General features: G+C 45.6%; 1 protein-coding gene across 1 annotated transcript in view; it reads right to left on the bottom strand.

Annotated features, from left to right (window-relative positions):
- Positions 1–2,468: 2,468 nt before the first annotated feature.
- The window catches only part of N4bp1 (NEDD4 binding protein 1), a 52,430-nt gene continuing 41,529 nt past the window's right edge, over positions 2,469–13,369 (bottom strand). Inside the window, exons 5-7 of the mRNA XM_047527314.1 lie at positions 12,233–12,340; positions 9,887–9,994; positions 2,469–7,626 (exon numbers count right to left, since the gene is read on the bottom strand). Of these exons, the coding sequence (XP_047383270.1) occupies positions 7,269–7,626; positions 9,887–9,994; positions 12,233–12,340 (574 nt within the window). The 3' untranslated portion in view covers positions 2,469–7,268. The remainder of the gene's footprint in view (positions 7,627–9,886; positions 9,995–12,232; positions 12,341–13,369) is intronic.

Raw genomic sequence — 13,369 nt, 5'->3', positions numbered from 1 at the left:
TGTACCCTGCACATAATGTCTGCTCAAGGACTGCTTCTGAACAGAGGGGATGGAAGAATCATAGAGGAGCCAGGAAAGCAGAAGGGGAGGTGGGTGTTTGGGGCTCCAGTCCTACCTCCACTGCTTACTGGCTGGGTCTCAGTTTCCCTAGTCAAGCAATGGGACTAAGCATACCCAGCCTTGTTCAGAGGTGGGGGGTGCTAGTGAGGGGCTGAGGGACCTGCTGCACCAGGAGACACAGCGCATGGGAGTCAGTGAGTGAAGCCGTGGCTGCAGCTCCCTGGGGCCAGCTGCAGGAGGCCTTCTTCCTGCTGCCTTTTTTGGTGGCTGAAACCCTAGACTGATCCAGGAGCCAGACAGGCGGGCAGACAAGCACATTCTTTTCACAGGCCTCCTCCTCCTCTGCTGGGGGCAGGGCCTGCCCAGGCCTGACCCCAGACTGAGTTTCAGGCTGTGTGGCCCAGCAGGGTTCCCTGGGGACCAGGGGGTAGAGGTGGTAAGGAAAGCCCCAAAGGCTGTCTGTAGTCTGTGGTTTGGAGTCCTGTGACTCTTGGAGCTAAAGCCACCGAGGGGAGGAGGCGGGAGGGGGCTGATTCAAGCCCACTTGGCTTCGGTCTCCAGCACTTGCTGTGGAATTCTGTCCTGCTTCTGGGCAAATCCCTGCCTGTCCAGCCTCAGATTCCCCAGCGATCTCCCCCAACCCTGGCACCACAGGTGTCAAAAGAAGGCTGGAACATGGAGCTGTGGCTTTAAAAAAAAAAAGCTGCTTTGAATTTTCAAACACCAGCAAGAGCCCTTTTACTGATCATGTGTCCATAACTGGTGTACGCAGCGCTGGTCAACTTTTTCTTTGTAAGAATGTACTCTTGGCATTCTCCCACGGGAACAGGGTTGGACGTGGGCCCCGCCGTGCAGGAAGGTGGGAGGTGGCTTCCTTCCTCAGCCTCCCTCGGCTGGCAGGCGGACAACCTTGACCCAGGCCTGTCATGGCCCTCCATTCTTCTCACAGGGTGAAGGAGGGCCATCTTTTACACCATTTGGCCACAGAGTCACCTCGGTTGGGGGGAGCGGGGTTGACCTTTTGGGGAGGTGGAAGGACCATGGAGAACTCAAAATTCCTTAGCATCTCTGGACCTCAGTTTTCTCTGTACAAAATGGAGAGAGCAGGCCCCAGCGCAGAGCACTGCGAGAGCATTGAGACAAACGTGCCTGTGGTATACACAGCCAGGGCTCAGGGCTAGGCATGGGGAGCAGCGTTCCCCAAATACAGCAGCTCTGCCCACTGCCCTGTTCTCCCTAGCACTGACACCCAAGGGCCATGCTCGTGCCAGCCCACTTAAGGAATAATGGCCTCTCTAGGCCACAGATGGGCTTCCTACGGTCCCTGTCCAAGCTCTGAAAAAGGTGTCAGCACCCACCTGGGTGTCCTCATCCAGGTCCACTCTCCTGGTGGTGGGCAAGAGCAGAGGGGCACATTCAGACCCTGATGAGATCCGCGTCAGCACAGACGCGAGGTAACCATGGTGAGCAATTATGAGAGTCCACAGGCCACTGATCAGGGTCAAGGGAGTACATTCACCAATGGTTCTGTGCCTCTGAGGTACTAACACGCGTTCCTCGTGGGACCCTTGAAGCAGGCAGGTTTACCTTATTATGCCCGTTTTACTTGTGAGGGAAACCCAAGAGTACAGGGAGGTCAAATTTCAAATGGAACCAGGTCGGTCCCTGCCCAACCAGGGTACTAAGCAAAGAACTTCACGACAGGGGATTTTGAGCCCGGACAGGATGTGGATGTGAGTAGAGGCAGCAGCAGCTCCGTGGGGTGGGGGTGAGCTCTCTTCTGAGGGGACGTGTACTCAGGAATTGCAGGGCTCTGACATTTTCTGACTGGGGTGACCCGCCCATAAATGCTGTTTGGCACCTTTCTAAACAGAAGCTGAACCTCTCCCGTTGAACCTGGAAGCCCTTGCTAAGGACAGGAGCACGTGGACTCTTTGATTTCAGGGCTGTGAGTCTGGCCTGAATTGGCAAAAAAGGAAATGTGTTAGAACATGGGCAGGGTGAGAAAGGGCTTCCTTGACCAGAACCTGAGCTCGCCATGCCAGGGATGTTTCTGCTTCTTTCCTACCAGAGACCAATTTCTCCCACGGCAGATGTGGGCAAGTCCCCATGGCTTTCGCCAGCGGAGGGAAACCCCAAGAAATGACACTGGCTGGAGTGGCAGGGGTCAGGTAGCCTACCCTGGTCAGAGCTGAGTACCTGGAGGCTGAGCATGCTGCCAGGCCCACACCGCCTGCCCAGGATGGCGTGTGCTCACCCTGAAGAAAGGGGAGAATGCGGCCAGCCAGGCCGCTGACCCCACGGCCCCAGGCCTGCCACTGCAGGGCAGTGGGTTCCTGGTCCCTGTGAACTCCTCTTCTGGCTTCCCAGTCCTGCTGCCAGATGTCGCAGTCAAGAAGGCACTGTCCTCCAGTTCACTAGAGCAGACATTTATTGAGCACCTATCAAGTGCAAGGCACTGTGCTAGGTGCCACTGGAAATACAAAGAGGGAACACAGACGGTCCCTGCCCGCGAGGAGCTCACAGTCTAGAGGGAGGTAAGACACAGTACACAATCAGCTGCAGCAACACCAGCCGGAGCCACAAGTGCTGGAAGCGAGACACAAAGTGCTGTGGGGCCACAGGACACCATGGGGCTGCTTCTAGTCAGAGCACTGGGCAAGGTACAAAGAGAACTCAGGGCTGGACTTCTGAGAAGGGAAGCCATGTGGAAGAAAGGCATTTCTAGCAGAGAAAGAGGTACATACACAGGCAGGAGCCCACAGGAACTGAGGAAATCTGTGGGGCAGGAGTGAGCATTTGGGTACAGTACACAAAGTGGACAATCAAGTATGGCCAGAAGGCAGGCAGTCATGAATGACTAGGCTCAGGGGCTCTGAACTTGGTGCTCTGGTTACAACACTGGAAATCAGAGGGGTGGCCAGAAGTGGGTTTCTGGAAGATAAACCTGAAACACTGAGCATTCTGGAAGAGGGAGAAATAAAGAGGTAGGCTGAGCAGTCAGGATCCAATGCCCATGGAGAGGACATGAGAATGACCAATCAGCAGTGGTGAGCAGAGGGCAAGGGTAGATACAGGGGACCTCAAGGAGGGTCAGGGTGGGGAAGGAGAAAGGACAACCCATATAGGCCAAGGGTCTAGGGAGTTTGAGGTTTCCCCAGGGCTGGAGACAGAACGGTAGTAGAGTTAGAGAAGAGTAGTGACCCCTAAGGGTGAATGTAGTTTTTCGTGGTCCATGAACCACCTGAATGGGAGTCACCCAGGGAGTGTCCTAAAACAGTGGATTCCCAGGTTTTCCTCCATAGGCACTGAATCTATGTCTCTGGGAATGGAGCCCAGTAATCTGCATTTTTAATCTTTTTTATTTCCAGTGCTGGGGTTTAAACCCAGGGCCTTGTGTATGCTAGGCAAATCCTCTACCACTGAGCTACATCCCCAGTCCCAATATGCTTTTTTAAGGAGAGCCTCATAGGTGACCCAAAGTTTGGGAATCTCTTGTTGACAACAAGAAGGTATTAAGGATTGGTCTTTAGATAAAAGAAGAGGAGGGGTTGGGGATATAGCTCAGTTGGTAGAGTGCTTGCCTTGCATGCACAAGGCCCCTGTGTTCAATCCCCAGCAACCCTCCTCCGTCCCCCACCCAAAAAGGGGAAAATGTGGACAATATAACCAATGGTATCAGATGTTACGGTTGTTGAGTGTACACACTAAGATGAAGAATTGAGAAAAGGCCTCTGAACTTGGCAATCTGTTAACCCTGGATATTTTTCTTAGGCTACTTTCAAGTGGCAGGGTAGAAACGAAGTTTGCAAACCAGGAAGTGAAGAGTGGGAAGTTGGTGGGAGTATCAGCAAGGAATGAACATGACTTGAAGGAAATCAGGCTTTTATTTTAATAGAAAGGATCAGAAATATGTGGAGAATGATGGGGAGGTAGATAATAAGAAATGGAGATTAAAAAAATGGAGGTAAGCAGAGTAACTGTATAAATTACAGTTAGGATTGCTCAGATACTGGAGGAAAGGACAGGTGAGGATGAAGAAGACTGATGAAGAGATGGAGGGGGAAGAGATTCCCAATAGAAGGCCACGCCCCAGAGGCAAGGGAAGCCCAGTGCTTGGAGTGATTGCCCATTTGGCGGGAGGCATGGGGCATGTGGCAGGGGTAGGAAGAGCAACATGGAGAGCCCTAGTTTCCATGTGTAGACCATGAAGTTGTCCTTCACATTCCACAAGTGCCACAAGCCTACAAAAGTGACTCCATTCCTCCTCTCACTGATACTAAAAGCGGCACCCTGCCAGAGGCCCTGGCCACAGAGGCAAGTCTGTCCAACAATGCTGCCCCCTCACCCAGGATGGCTGAGATGCATTTGGTTTTCCTGACTGGCAGTCTTTAGGGTCTCAAACACATGCCATTTGACAGATCAAGACTTTTTTATTCCTAGAGGTGGTTATCTTGGGGCCCAAAATATAGGATCAGGAATCAATCAGCTCCACCAGCTACTTGGGCTTTGACCTGGACAATCACTCTGAGCCTCAGACACTTTGTAGGCTGAATGAGTGACATACTCTGCCCCACCTTGCACAAATGCCATGACACACAGAAGGCAGAGCCAATCCATATAAAAGCAAGAAGGAATTACGATTACAAGGAAGTGCTACTGCTGGCACTCCTAAGGTCAGAGCTGGGAGACATCTACACAGGAGGTAGAGCATCTACGAATCTCTGAGCCAGTTAAGAGGAAGCAGCTAAGAGGTCATGAGCTTTCTTTAACAGTTTGATACTGGTTTTCTTAATGAGGTTTTAAATATTTAACTTAAACAAACAAAATTAATTTTAGGAAAAGAATGTCAATTACATTTCATGTTATAATTTACAACATAATGTTTTTCTGTACTCTTCCACACCTCCTCTTTCCTCCCACATCCAAGGGAAGGGGGCAAGTAGATCTCTCAGAAACAATACTAAGCCCCTGTTGCAAACAATTATGATCCCACCTATTAGGGAGGTTGAGGCAGGAGGATCAAAAGTATGAGGAGGGGCTAGGGATATAGCTCAGTTTGTAGAATGTTTGCCTCCAATGCACAAGGCCCAGCCTCACACACACACACACAAAAGTATGACGACTGGGCAATTTAGCAAGACCTATCTCAAAAAGGGCTTCAGATGTAACTGTTATAGCAATTTGCCTGGTGTGTGCGAAGCCCTGGGGTGAGGTGGGGGAAGTTGGGCACAGTGGTACATGCCTATAATCCCAGCAACACAAGTTTGAGGCCAGCCTCAACAACTTAGCAAGACCCTGTCTCAAAAAATAAAAAAGGACTGGAAATGTAGCTCATTGGTACAGAGTGCCCCATCCCCCCCCACCAAAAAAAAAAAAAAAAACCCCAATACCAAGAACATGAAGGCTTACAGAACTCAAAGGTTAAGTTCAAACTGCTTCTAGAGCCTAGAAAACTCATGACCGCCTCAGTCCAGCCAACTCCACCTGGCATTAATGAGAGCTCAGCCCTGGCAATCAGGATGAGTCTCCTGTGTCTCTTTTCTGACATGGAAGAGAAACAAGGGGATTGGTGGGAAACTGGACTAAATCCTGAGCCTGGAGGTCAGAGTTACAAGCTGGCCCCAGTCCTCCCACCTCAGCTGTGCTTCCGGAAACAACCAGCCATGAAGCTGAGGCCCAGGTAACTATGACTAAAGTCACCTCCCTGGCTCACTTCAAGTCTTCTGCCTCTACTTCCACAGCTGGCTGAATTGGCCACCTGCCCAAAGTGACAGATGACACCTAGTTTTGCATTAAAATGCATTGTCAAGGCATCTGAACAAAAACATGATTAAAATACAAGTCTGGCCACCTGGAGGGCTCTGGATTCCTCTCTTGTGGCCACCCAGGTCCCACACCATGAACACCAGCAGCGAGCCCTCAGCCACTATTTCTGGGTGGAAGAGACATGAGTCATAGGGCAGACAAGACACTGACCATGAGCAGACTAGGAAGAGTGCAGATATAAAATACAAAGCCCTTTGAAGGTTCAGTAATAGTAAAGATGTTAGGAATAATCAGAAAGAAACTTCACTGACAGAATTTGAGCAACACTGAAATCAGACAATACTAAATTAGCTCTGGGAAAGACTCACAGGAAGAGTTGCTAACAGCATACCAAAGAGAAGAACACATAAAAATAAACTGAGGGGCTCTGGGCCCCATAGAGGCTATTAATGCTATTTATTGGCTGGGGTCATTCTTGAGAATAGAAATGTTTTTGGCAAAGCTGTACAAACTCCACATTGGGCATCTCCCATGGTTGTGGACAAAAGCTTGCCACAAAAATGGGGTCCTTCAATAAACACGTCTTCTGAGGCTGAGACGAGACTTCTGGAGTTAAGTAGGGTGTGTGGAGGCCCAGGTGAGGTGAGTGTGTCACAGCACTGGGTGAGGAGTCTGCCCCTGCCTGGTTGCTCTGCTATGGCAGCTGTGGGCATGTCCTGACAGTGAGCACTTTGGGCCTCAGTTGCTTCTTCTATAGGGTGGAAAGGGAAGAAAAGCGGGACCACACGAGCTCTCAAGCTTCTTCTAGCCCCGATATTCTGTGAGTCTAACTTTGCCCTGGTCATTAACAATGGCTAGGCACAAAGTGCCATCTAGTGGCACCACTTGTCCACTCTCAAATGGCTCTAACAAAAGAGGAAACCAACCCCAACTCCCAGGGGTGGGCAGAGGTGGCAGAAAGGGGGAGCACACTCTATGTTAGTGGACAGGTTATATTCACCTCAAGAAAATATACTTTAAGAGGTCTTGCTTTCCTTAAGAAAGCAACTCTTTTTTATTTAGAAATGCTAATCATATCCATTTGTCAATATCTTTAGCTTTAAGGAAAATAGTTTAAAAAACATAAAAATGTAAATACACTCAAGAGTAACTGCTATTAAAACAGTTCTGAACAGGCAGAAAATGTACTTTCCTTTTACAGAAAATGTTAAATCTGTAATAGCAGCATAATTTATATATAGAAAAAAGCTGGTTTTGAAAACCCAGATTTTTGTATACACAAAACATCTTTTTTTCTTTTCTTTTTTCTCTTTCTTTATACACTACAACAATGTTTACACTGGGAAACAGGCTTTTTCACATTATGGTACTTCCCATCACGAACAGCCATCAGCTCGAGTTTGATCAGTTGGCCCTGAGCTCAAGCTTCTCAGCAGTCTTCAATCTAACACCATGGCAGACAGCGCGTTCAGATCTTTCATGTACGGATGGGCTATTAAGATCTGGTCAATTTTCAGTCTTTGCTCAGAATCAGGAAAGATCTTCAGCAGGGCTTCCCTTAGCTCGCTGGTTTCTGCAGAAGATCTCTGTGCTGGCATGGGCAGGTTCTGCTGGACACTGGGCAGGTTTGGCAGGAGCGGGAAGTGGGACTGCTGAGGAAGCCAGTGGCTTGGAGAGGCTCCCTGAATCCGGCCTGGAGGCTGGTGGCTGGTGCTGGCTGCCTGGGTGCCAGGAACCCTGAAGCTGGGGTCAAATATGCCCACATTCGGCAGGGCATTGAGCAGGGGTTGCATATCTCTGTGGATGAAGTGAGTGAGAGTGGTTATGACATAAACAAGAAACCCATCTAAACCACGTGCTGCTGACCCAAATCCTGATCAAGATGCCACTACCTGGCTGCCAGGGAGGCAGTGACATGAGCAACTACAGGGGAGCCCTGGGGATTCCACTGATACCATCTCTAGACTGGTGAGGACAGGGAATGAGTGCCTCATGAGCTAGCATTACCCTCCCAGGTCTGTGGTCTGAGGGCTGACCTCATCCACCTGTTTTGGCAGTAAACTGGGGTGTATGTGGGAGATTTTTTTTGAAAGACAGGGACCATAGTGTCCTACTATTCTGGAGAGTCTGATTAGAGTCTGAATTAGAAAAAGGAATCCCTCTGGGTGGAAAGGTAGTCCCCTCAGGTTCATGGTTCCCCTTCTCCACCAATTATGGGTGAGGCACTAGTGCCCACAGACATGGGGGAATGTGTGGGTACAGAGAGGGGATCTGTTAAAAAATTTTCCACCTGACTCTGGCTTGCACTCTAGAAATGGAACTGACTGAACAGTTTTTCCAATTTCAAAAGCTCACATAACTTCAAAGTAGTCCTTTTGGGAAGGAAGCAACTGTCAATTACTTAACACCTTTACAAAGAGTCATTAGGTGAGAGATAACAGGGCAGCATGAGGAAGCAGAGAGAACTCTTCCTCTGCTAAGTTTGAACCACGGGTCTTGGACTCACACACAGATCTTGGGGCCTAACACGTGTAGAGAATATCTAAGTTAAGATGATATGCAGGGGGAGAAAAGTGAGTTAGACTGACATGCAGCAGGTGATGGAAATGGCTACCATCCTCCTGGTGTGGGCAGAGAGAATAACCCTTGGGAATGAAGCCCTCCCCTGTGTAATAAAACCCAAGACTCAAAGAGAAACAACAAAAAACCAGGGGGCTTGAACTGTGCTGGTCTCTGTAGAAGATAACTGTGTGAACCCCCTTCACCACCACCAAATCCAAACCTGGAGCCCCCCAAAGCTCAAGTTATAAATGGCAAAAGAACAGCTGTGAAGTTTCACTGCCTTAAAAACTGGAAAAATAGTCAGGTATGGTGATACATGGCCATCATCCCAACAACTCAGGAGGCTGAGACAGGAGGATTTCAAGTTTGAGGCCAGTCTCAGCACCTTAGTGAAGTTGCTGTCTCAACAAAAAAAATGAAAAGGACTGAGGATGTAGCTCAGTGACAAAGTGTCCCAGGGTTCAAGCCCAGTAACAAAACAAATTAAAAAAAACTTGGGAGAGCAGTGTGTTTTCCTCTCCCTATACCTATGCAAACACTTGCTGGGAGATACAGAAGAATAACTAAGTTTGGTTTAAAAAGAGAAGAGGTCTGTCACCAACCAGATTATTATGATCTGCCAATCAGACATACAAACGATTGATTAATAATGTCTGCTACCTGAGAATTCTGAAAACAGAAATAACCACTATTTTTCTTAAAAATGAAACCTAAATTTAACAACAACAACAAAAAAACCCTAAACTACTAAATCAATTTCAGAAAAATGTAATATTGGGTTTTCCATCCAGAGATGGTAAAAAGCAACGGTCAGTTCCCCAGGTAGTGATTCTTGAACAGTAAATAAATTAACATAAGCACAACAAATTGCTTTTAAGCAATTAACTTTAGAGACTGGGTGGAGAAAGACATCACATATACACATTGAACATAAGTGACACTCTCAAGTAGGTGACCACCTACTTGGAAAATCTGCTTTGTCTTCTTAGATTTACAAAAGAGTGTGACTTAGGGCTGGGGATATAGCTCAGTTGGTAGAGCACTTGCCTCACAAGCACAAGGCCCTGGGTTCAATCCCCAGCACTGCAGGGGGGAGGGGGGAAGAGTGTGACTTACCATTCTCTCCTAGGATTAAAAAGGAAAGGGTTGCAATGGAAGGTTTGGTCTTTTGGGTGCCTGCTTGATTGGTTTCCACATACACTATACAATTACTAAACTAAGGTTTTAGAAAAAGTTAAATGGCCAGGCATGGTATTACACACCTATAATCCCAGTGACTGGAGGATTTCAAGTTCAAGGTCAGCAACTTAGCAAGACCTCATCTTAAAATAGGACAAGGGTAAAGTGTCCTTGGGTTCTGTATCCCCAGAATCACACAAAAAAATAAAGATTAAAATACCACTTTTACATTTTTAGTCTTTCAAAGATAGCACTTGAAAAAAGCAGAAAGAATTTAAATGAAATAAACTTTGAAATATAAGATAGTTCTAAATACCTAAGAAAGACCTCTTTCCGAAGAAATTCTTCTAATCGAGGTCCGCTTCTTCCCAGAGGATCATCAGGAACCATAAATATGTCCCCCACGAATGTATACTGAAGCAATCTACAACAAAGAAAGATCACACACTGAAAAAAAACACTAATTCTTTGTGGCTACAGCATCTTCGATGTATCTCAAAGTTGTTACCCAACTGCAAAGGAATGGTCAGCCTACAAATTGTAAGACTGCTTAACTGCCTTTGGAGGGAAAAAACCTATACTCAAGTTATACTATTTCAATTTCTGTTTTGAACACAAATTCAGCAGTGCCAGAAACTTTGGTCAATTCATGTATTTCTCTGGGTTTAGGAAGCAGTTTCTTTTCCTAATGTAACCTGGAGAAATAAGATTTAAAGACTCTGGACTCAGCAGGTGACCAACAAAGGTTTAACTTTTTAATGAAACTGGAAATGCATGCATCCATAAATAAACCCATTGAAAATAAGCATTTTAAAAAGAAAAATAAATGCAATATACAAAGATAATCTCTATAGTCAGTTGAGTATTATTTATCAACTATGGGAAAGGGCTGGAGACATAACTCAGTGATAGAATGCTTTTGCCTATAATGTACCAGGTCCTATCCCTAGCATCACCAAAAAACAAATAAACAAAATTTAGTGCCTGTGTTTATTGTCCAGATTTCCCCCCAACCCAGATCTGAGTTTCTGATTTGCTTTTTTTTTTGGGGGGTGCTGGGGATCGAACCCAGGGCCTTGTGCTTGCAAGGCAAGCACTCTACCGACTGAGCTATCTTCCCAGCCCCAAAATTTTTTCCTAGTTTTTTTTTTTTTTTTTTTTGCTCCCCCGCCCCTCGCTCTCATTTTTCGGGCAGGGGATTTGAACCACGGTCCTTCGGCATGCTAGGCGAGCGCTCTCCATAAGGAGCCATTTCTTCAGCTCCTGATTTGCTTTTGTAAATTCTGAACACAGAATTGGATTGAGTTTAAACTGCATTTAAAGTTGCCACACATGCATAGGTGTGTCTAACAAACACTGACAAGGAGCCCCAGGGCAAAGATCCAACAGAAACGTGTCCTAAAAGATTAATGTATGCTCATAAATCACATAGAAGGCAAAAAACTCATTCTTGTTTCAGCTATCATCAAGTTTTTTAACAGCATAGGGATCAAAATGCCATGTACTAATTAATCCACCTGGGCATTTATAACAAAGCTTTTTCTAAAATCCTCTCATGACTTAGCAAAATGTATCAGACAAGAGGCAACTGTGAAACCTCAATAGAGACAAATATCTAGTTATGCTAGTTACCAGTTATATTTGGCTTGAGGTACATTCATTTCATGTCTTAAGATTTATGGCATATCTGACATATCCCTGGTATGACAGCAGACTCTTGCCTTTTGTTTTAAGAAACTGGCCAGAGGATGCAGGTTACTAAGAAGTCTTGGAAGCTACTGTTCGCAGATTTTTTTTTTTGGTCCTGGGAATTGAACCTAGGGGCACTTCACCAATGAGCCACATCCCCAGCCCTTTATGCTTATCAGAGACAGGGTCTTATTGAGTTGCTTAGGGCCTCAATGAATTGCTGATGCTGGCTTTGAATTTGTGACCCTCTTGCCTCAACCTCCCAAGTTGCTTGGATTATAGGCATGCACCCCCACACCCAGCAGTGTTTGCTGATCTTAAGGGAGTTTTCAGCAGTTGGACAATCATAGTATCAATATAAATGAAAAATCATAGCAGTGAATGCTAAACTCTTAACTTTGTTATTATGGATGATATCTAAACATGTTTTTAATATAGATGACTATTAAAATGCTCATAAAAAGCATCAGATATGAAAAGGAGAAATATTCTCCCCCCATATGTAAGAAGTGAAACCCCAATCAGTATACTGCTTTTGGTCCTATCCTCTTGTTGGAATCACACTATTTCAGAGGTGAGATCTCAGTCATCATGAAATCCAACTTTTCACTTCATAGCTAAGTAAAGGAAGAAGGTCTCATGGCCTGACAAAGTCTGCCATGGCCAGAGGGGAACGCCAAGTGAGAAGGCCACTTGTACTCCACCATGCCCCAGATCTACACCTCATTTCATGCCTGAGAACACTATCTCTCAGAGGACACCATGTGGGCAAACACAGTGGGCTCTGACACACCACTCACTGGCTCTGAGGCTTTGAGCAGGGTCCCCTGGGGTGGGGGCAACCACCTTACTGACTGGGTATAGAAGAGTCTTTTGCAGGGCCAATGTACACAATGGACAGACAAAATGCAAACAAAAACAACAAACAATAACAAAAAGCTTTTCTGACTAAAGACAAAGAAGAAAATATTACCTTTTTGTAATAATTTCTCGCCAAGAGACTGACTCAGTCACAAATTCTCTGAAGTTATCATTTGTTACAATTATGCCACCAGTTTTGTCGGCTAAGTGTAGCAGAAACCTATGGTAATATAAGAATTTAAAATGAGCAAACAGGCATCCTTGGCTTAGAGAAGCCATGTTATAAGAAAATAAAAGAATTTATTAAGAAAATGACCAAAGAATTTAACCAAGACTGGACAGCAGAAAAGTTAAGCCCCAGTCAACTGAAGATCAGTTAGAAATGAAGAACTCTAAAATTATTAGTGTGATTACAAAGGAACTATTTTTCATAAAATCTAATTTTAAAAAAATAGTTTATCCATTTTTCTAGAAAAAGTATATCATCAATAAACAAGTGGAAATAAGAATGCATGAGAACCAGAGGAGAGAATGAATTAGAGGTGATAAGCCTGGAATCACTATTCAGCCTTTTAGTTGCTAAGTTATAGTATTTTGGTTCTTAGATTATCTGCGTGGTACAGTCAGTCTTTTTTTTTTTTTAAATAGGCTCATATTTTGTGCTCTGATTTTAGAAAAGGGGGCTAGACCTGCCATTCTGCTTAGCCTACACCACAGAGCCACTCAAATGGAAGTTATAAAAGGATGCACAGTGATGAAAAAGCAAGAAACAATAAAGCACGTTGTTTCTTTGCTAGAGATTACTCCAGTGGACCCTGTTAGCAGATTTGTAAGGATAATGTAAAATTTCATCTCTTACGTCAGGATGACCACATGTGTCTAAGGCAATGTAGACAAAGACAATGAAACAAACTGGAATTAAAGGTGCCAACAACCATGTTACCAGTAGGGAGTATTTAAAGGACATTAGAAAGACGAGTCTCATTAGCTTCAGAGACTGTAGAAGATCTGGGAAAGTAAGCATGATTTAGTTCTTTATTAATGAACATTTTACACATTATTTCTAACTGGCATGAGTTTAAGTGGTGACATATGTGCACAGATGTTAATAAAATAGGAACTAAGGCTTCTAGATGGTGAGTACGCCATGAATTAGCACACATACCCACATCCCCCAAAACCCAGAGAACCATAGTAATCAAGCAAAACCCAAGCAAAACCCAGGTATAAATACCTGGTTCTAAAGTGC

The sequence above is a fragment of the Sciurus carolinensis genome, chromosome 16, assembly GCF_902686445.1.
Source record: "Sciurus carolinensis chromosome 16, mSciCar1.2, whole genome shotgun sequence".
In the NCBI taxonomy this organism is placed as follows: domain Eukaryota; kingdom Metazoa; phylum Chordata; class Mammalia; order Rodentia; family Sciuridae; genus Sciurus; species Sciurus carolinensis.
The sequence above is the reverse complement of the archived record's forward strand: the minus strand, read 5'-3'. Positions and strand labels throughout refer to the sequence as shown.